This window comes from Lampetra fluviatilis (assembly GCF_964198595.1).
Source record: "Lampetra fluviatilis chromosome 45 unlocalized genomic scaffold, kcLamFluv1.1 SUPER_45_unloc_2, whole genome shotgun sequence".
Classification (NCBI taxonomy): Eukaryota; Metazoa; Chordata; class Hyperoartia; order Petromyzontiformes; family Petromyzontidae; genus Lampetra; species Lampetra fluviatilis.
In genome coordinates, this window is record NW_027620426.1 from 527,501 (window position 1) to 534,733 (window position 7,233).

The following is a 7,233-nucleotide window of genomic DNA, read 5'->3' on the forward strand; positions in this document are numbered from 1 at the left end:
GACTAAGGCTCCCACAGGGTTCAGTGTTAATCACTGAGACTCCCACAGGGTTCAGTGTTAATCACTGAGGCTCACAGAGCCAGACTAAGGCTCCCACAGGGTTCAGTGTTAATCACTGAGGCTCTCAGAGGGTTCAATGTTAATCACTGAGGCTCACAGAGCCAGACTAAGGCTCCCACAGGGTTCAGTGTTAATCACTGAGGCTCACAGAGCCAGACTAAGGCTCCCACAGGGTTCAGTGTTAATCACTAAGGCTCTCACAGGGTTCAATGTTAATCACTGAGGCTCACAGAGCCAGACTAAGGCTCCCACAGGGTTCAGTGTTAATCACTGAGGCTCCCACAGGGTTCAGTGTTAATCACTGAGGCTCACAGAGCCAGACTAAGGCTCCCACAGGGTTCAGTGTTAATCACTGAGGCTCACAGAGCCAGACTAAGGCTCCCACAGGGTTCAGTGTTAATCACTGAGGCTCTCAGAGGGTTCAATGTTAATCACTGAGGCTCACAGAGCCAGACTAAGGCTCCCACAGGGTTCAGTGTTAATCACTGAGACTCCCACAGGGTTCAGTGTTAATCACTGAGACTCACAGAGCCAGACTAAGGCTCCCACAGGGTTCAGTGTTAATCACTGAGGCTCCCACAGGGTTCAGTGTTAATCACTGAGGCTCACAGAGCCAGACTAAGGCTCCCACAGGGTTCAGTGTTAATCACTGAGGCTCACACAGGGTTCAGTGTTAATCACTGAGGCTCCCACAGGGTTCAGTGTTAATCACTGAGACTCACAGAGCCAGACTAAGGCTCCCACAGGGTTCAGTGTTAATCACTGAGGCTCACAGAGCCAGACTGAGGCTCCCACAGGGTTCAGTGTTAATCACTGAGACTCCCACAGGGTTCAGTGTTAATCACTGAGGCTCACAGAGCCAGACTAAGGCTCCCACAGGGTTCAGTGTTAATCACTGAGGCTCCCACAGGGTTCAGTGTTAATCACTGAGGCTCACAGAGCCAGACTAAGGCTCCCACAGGGTTCAGTGTTAATCACTGAGACTCCCACAGGGTTCAGTGTTAATCACTGAGACTCACAGAGCCAGACTAAGGCTCCCACAGGGTTCAGTGTTAATCACTGAGGCTCACAGAGCCAGACTAAGGCTCCCACAGGGTTCAGTGTTAATCACTGAGACTCCCACAGGGTTCAGTGTTAATCACTGAGACTCACAGAGCCAGACTAAGGCTCCCACAGGGTTCAGTGTTAATCACTGAGGCTCACAGAGCCAGACTAAGGCTCCCACAGGGTTCAGTGTTAATCACTGAGACTCACAGAGCCAGACTAAGGCTCCCACAGGGTTCAGTGTTAATCACTGAGACTCCCACAGGGTTCAGTGTTAATCACTGAGACTCACAGAGCCAGACTAAGGCTCCCACAGGGTTCAGTGTTAATCACTGAGACTCCCACAGGGTTCAGTGTTAATCACTGAGACTCCCACAGGGTTCAGTGTTAATCACTGAGACTCCCACAGGGTTCAATGTTAATGAGGGTGCCTCTCTTACCCGCGATCTCCCCGTGTTGTCTCTCCCTTTTCCTCTTTTTCCGCTTGCCCTGGGATGAGCAGAGAGAGAAAGAGAGAGTCAGAATATTTATACAGTCGAACAGAGGGTGGGTGAGTGGGTGAGTGGGTGGGTGGGTGGGTGAGTGGATGGGTGAGTGAGTGGGTGAGTGGGTGAGTGAGTGAGTGAGTGGGTGAGTGGGTGAGTGGGTGGCTGAGTGAGTGAGTGGGTGGGTGAGTGAGTGAGTGGGTGGGTGGGTGGGTGGGTGGGTGCGTGGGTGGGTGGGTGAGTGGGTGGGTGGGTGAGTGAGTGAGTGAGTGGGTGAGTGGGTGGGTGGATGAGTGGGTGAGTGGGTGGGTGAGTGAGTGAGTGAGTGGGTGGGTGCGTGGGTGGGTGAGTGGGTGCGTGGGTGGGTGAGTGGGTGGGTGGGTGGGTGAGTGGGTGGGTGGGTGAGTGAGTGAGTGGGTGAGTGAGTGGGTGGGTGGGTGGGTGGGTGGGTGAGTGAGTGGATGGGTGAGTGGGTGGATGAGTGAGTGGGTGGGTGGGTGAGTGGGTGGGTGAGTGAGTAAGTGGGTGGGTGAGTGGGTGGGTGGGTGAGTGAGTGAGTGGGTGGGTGGGTGAGTGAGTGGGTGGGTGAGTGGGTGGGTGAGTGAGTGGGTGGGTGGGTGGGTGGGTGGGTGAGTGAGTGAGTGGGTGGGTGGGTGGATGAGTGGGTGAGTGGGTGGGTGGGTGAGTGGGTGGGTGGGTGAGTGGGTGGGTGGGTGGGTGAGTGGGTGGGTGGTTGGGTGGGTGGGTGTGTGTGTGTATGTCTGTGTGTGTCTACGTGTGTGTCTGTGTGTGTCTGTGTGTGTCTGTGTGTGTGTGTCTGTGTGTGTGTGTCTGTGTGTATGTATGTCTGTGTGTCTGTGTGTGTGTGTGTCTATGTGTGTACGTCTATGTGTCTGTGTGTGTGTGTGTCTATGTGTGTGTCTGTGTGTGTGTGTGTGTCTATGTGTGTGTGTGTGTGTGTCTATGTGTGTCTATGTGTCTATGTGTGTGTGTGTGTGTCTATGTGTCTATGTGTGTCTGTGTGTGTCTGTGTGTGTGTGTCTATGTGTGTCTATGTGTCTATGTGTGTCTGTGTGTGTGCGTGTGTGCGTGTGTGCGTCTATGTGTGTCAATGTGTCTGTGTGTGTGCGTGTGTGTCTGTGTCTATGTGTGTGTGTCTATGTGTCTATGTGTGTGTGTGTCTATGTGTGTGTGTGTCTATGTGTGTGTGTGTGTGTGTCTGTGTGTGTGTGTGTGTGTATATGTGTGTGTCTGTGTGTGTGTGTATGTCTATGTGTGTGTGTGTCTATGTGTGTGTGTGTCTGTGTGTGTGTGTATGTGTGTATGTGTGTGTGTGCGTGTGTCTATGTGTGTCTGTGTCTGTGTGTCTGTGTGTGTGTCTGTGTGTGTATGTGTGTGTGTGTGTGTCTATGTCTGTGTGTGTGTGTGTGTCTATGTGTGTGTGTGTGTCTATGTGTGTGTGTGTATATGTGTATGTCTATGTGTGTGTGTGTGTCTATGTGTGTGTGTGTATGTCTATGTGTGTCTGTGTGTGTGTGTGTGTCTGTGTGTGTGTCTGTGTGTGTGTGTGTCTGTGTGTGTGTCTATGTGTGTGTGTCTGTGTCTGTGTGTGTGTGTGTGTCTGTGTGTGTGTTTGTGTGTCTGTGTGTGTGTCTGTGTGTGTGTGTGTCTGTGTGTGTGTCTATGTGTGTGTGTCTGTGTGTGTGTCTATGTGTGTGTCTATGTGTGTGTCTGTGTGTGTGTGTGTGTCTGTGTGTGTGTCTATGTGTGTGTGTCTGTGTGTGTGTGTGTGTGTCTGTGTGTGTGTGTGTGTGTCTGTGTGTGTGTCTATGTGTGTGTGTCTGTGTGTGTCTGTGTGTGTGTCTATGTGTGTGTGTCTGTGTGTGTGTGTGTCTGTGTGTGTGTGTGTGTCTGTGTGTGTGTCTATGTGTGTGTGTGTGTGTCTGTGTGTGTGTGTATGTGTGTCTATGTGTGTGTGTGTGTGTGTCTATGTGTGTGTGTGTCTGTGTGCGTGCGTTACGTAGTTGTCTCTTGCGGACCAGCCGGGGTGCAGCTGCATGTGGAGCTGGCGCTCCTTCCGTGCCAACTCGTAGTAGCGCGCCTGCTGGTCACGCGTCAGAGCGTGCCACTGTAACACACACAGAGACACACTCACCCACCCACCCACCCACTCACTCACCCACCCACTCACTCACCCACCAACTCACCCACCCACACACCCACACACTCACCCACCCACCCACCCACACACTCACCCACCCACCCACCCACTCACCCACTCACTCACTCACTCACCCACCCACCCACCCACTCACCCACTCACCCACCCACCCACTCACCCACTCACCCACCCACCCACTCACTCACTCACTCACCCACCCACCCACCCACCCACCCACCCACCCACCCACTCACCCACTCACTCACCCACTCACCCACCCACCCACTCACTCACCCACCCACCCACTCACCCACCCACCCACCCACTCACCCACCCACCCACCCACCCACCCACCCACCCACTCACCCACCCACCCACCCACTCACCCACCCACACACTCACCCACCCACCCACCCACCTACTCACCCACCCACCTACTCACTCACCCACCCACCTACTCAATCACCCACCCACCCACTCACCCACCCACCCACCCACCCACCCACTCACTCACCCACCCACCCACCCACTCACCCACCCACTCACCCACTCACCCACCCACTCACTCACTCACCCACCCACCCACCCACCCACCCACTCACCCACCCACTCACCCACTCACCCACCCACCCACTCACTCACCCACCCACCCACTCACCCACCCACCCACCCACTCACCCACCCACCCACCCACTCACCCACCCACCCACTCACCCACCCACCCACCCACTCACCCACCCACACACTCACCCACCCACCCACCCACCTACTCACCCACCCACCTACTCACTCACCCACCCACCTACTCAATCACCCACCCACCCACTCACCCACCCACCCACCCACCCACTCACTCACCCACCACCCACCCACCCACCCACCCACCCACTCACTCACCCACCCACCCACCCACCCACTCACTCACCCACCCACTCACTCACCAACCCACCCACTCACTCACCCACCCACCCACCCACTCACCCACCCACCCACTCACCCACCCACCCACCCACCCACTCACCCACCCACCCACTCACCCACCCACCCACCCACTCACCCACCCACTCACCCACCCACTCACCCACCCACTCACCACTCACCCACTCACCCACCCACCCACCCACCCACCCACTCACCCACCCACCCACCCACTCACCCACCCACCCACCCACCCACTCACCCACCCACTCACCCACCCCACCCACCCACCCACCCACTCACTCCACCCACTCACCCACCCCCCACCCACCACTCACTCACTCACCCACCCACCCACCCACCCACCCACTCACTCACCCACCCACCCACCCACCCACCCACTCACCCCACCCACCCACCCACTCACTCACTCACCCACCCACCCACTCACCCACACCACCCACCCACCCACCCACCCACTCACCCCACCCACCCACTCACTCACTCACCACCCACCCACTCACTCACCCACCCACCCACCCACTCACTCACCCACACCCACCCACCCACTCACCCACCCACCCACCCACCCACCCCACTCACCCACCCACCACACTCACCCCTCCCACCCACCCACTCACTCACTCACCCACCCACCCACCCCCACCCACCCACCCACCCACTCACCCACCCACCCACCCACCCACTCACCCACCCACCACTCACCCACCCACTCACCCACCCACTCACTCACCACCACCCACCCACCCACTCACCCACCCACCCACTCACTCACCCACCCACCCACTCACCCACCCACCCACTCACTCACTCACCCACTCACCCACCCACTCACCCACCCACCCACCCACTCACCCACCCACCCACTCACCCACCCACCCACCCACTCACTCACTCACCCACTCACCCACCCACTCACCCACCCACCCACCCACCCACTCACCCACCCACCCACCCACTCACTCACCCACCCACCCACCCACTCACCCACCACCCACCTCACTCACCCACCCACCCACCCACTCACTCACTCACCCACCCACCCACCCACTCACCCACCCACCCACCCACCCACTCACCCACCCACCCACTCACCCACCCACTCACCCACCCACCCACTCACCCACCCACTCACTCACCCACCCACCCACCACTCACTCACTCACCCACCCACCCACCCACCCACCCACGCACCCACCCGCCCACTCACCCACCCACTCACCCACCCACCCACTCACCCACTCACCCACCCACCCACCCGCCCACTCACCCACCCACCCACTCACCCACCCACCCACCCACCCACTCACCCACCCACCCACTCACCCACCCACTCACTCACTCACCCACCCACCCACCCACTCACCCACCCACCCACCCACCCACCCACTCACCCACCCACTCACCCACCCACTCACCCACCCACCCACTCACCCACCCACCCACCCACCCACTCACCCACCCACCCACTCACCCACCCACTCACTCACCCACCCACCCACCCACCCACTCACCCACCCACCCACCCACCCACCGACCCACCCACTCACCCACCCACCCACCCACTCACCCACCAACCCACCCACTCACCCACCCACTCACCCCACTCACCCACCCACCCACCCACTCACCCACCCACTCACTCACCCACTCACCCACTCACTCACCCACCCACCCACCCACCACTCACTCACTCACTCACCCCACCCACCCACCCACTCACCCACTCACCCACCCACCCACCCACTCACCCACCCACCCACCCGCCCACTCTCCCACCCACTCACTCACCCACCCACTCACCCACTCACCCACCCACCCGCCCACTCACCCACCCACTCACCCACCCACCCACTCACCCTCCGCCCCAGGATCTGGTTGATCGCAGCACTCTCCTTCAGCGTACACTCTGCGATCACTCTCCCCCGTGTCTCCTTCATGTACAGCATGAAGGCGTTCAGCGGTTTCTTGACGTGGCACCTTTGGTGAGTGGGGGGCTGTTGTTGCTGCTGCTGCTGTTGGGGGGGGGCCTGTGTGGGGGGCTGTCCCCTAGCGAGCCCCCCAGAGCCCCCCCAATTCCCTCCCTCGGTGGAGCTGATGGCAGGGGGAGTTACCACCATTGCTACCACCACCACCGCCACCACCACCGCCACTACCACCACCACCACCACCACCGCAGCCACCGCGGGAGGGAATGGAAGAGTGGGGGGCAGGCAGATCCATCCTGCGTCTGTGGGGCGGGAGGGAGAGAAAAGGAGTGAGTGGGTGGGTGGGTGAGTGAGTGGGTGGGTGAGTGGGTGAGTGGGTGGGTGGGTGAGTGAGTGGGTGGGTGAGTGGGTGGGTGGGTGGGTGAGTGGGTGGGTGGGTGGGTGAGTGGGTGAGTGGGTGGGTGGGTGGGTGAGTAGTTGGGTGGGTGGGTGAGTGGGTGGGTGGGTGGGTGGGTGAGTGGGTGGGTGGGTGGGTGAGTGAGTGGGTGGGTGAGTGGGTGGGTGGGTGGGTGGGTGGGTGAGTGGGTGGGTGGGTGGGTGGGTGATTGAGTGGGTG

At 59.3% G+C, this 7,233-nt stretch overlaps 1 protein-coding gene across 1 annotated transcript in view; it reads right to left on the reverse strand.

Annotated features, from left to right (window-relative positions):
- The window catches only part of LOC144953832 (transcription factor 7-like 2), a gene marked incomplete at its 3' end in the record, with an annotated part of 7,304 nt that extends 480 nt beyond the window's left edge, over nt 1-6,824 (reverse strand). The window contains exons 1-3 of the mRNA XM_078884483.1: nt 6,549-6,824; nt 3,610-3,717; nt 1,545-1,593 (exon numbers count right to left, since the gene is read on the reverse strand). Coding sequence (XP_078740609.1) covers nt 1,545-1,593; nt 3,610-3,717; nt 6,549-6,809 — 418 coding nt within the window. The remainder of the gene's footprint in view (nt 1-1,544; nt 1,594-3,609; nt 3,718-6,548) is intronic.
- Nucleotides 6,825-7,233: the final 409 nt, after the last annotated feature.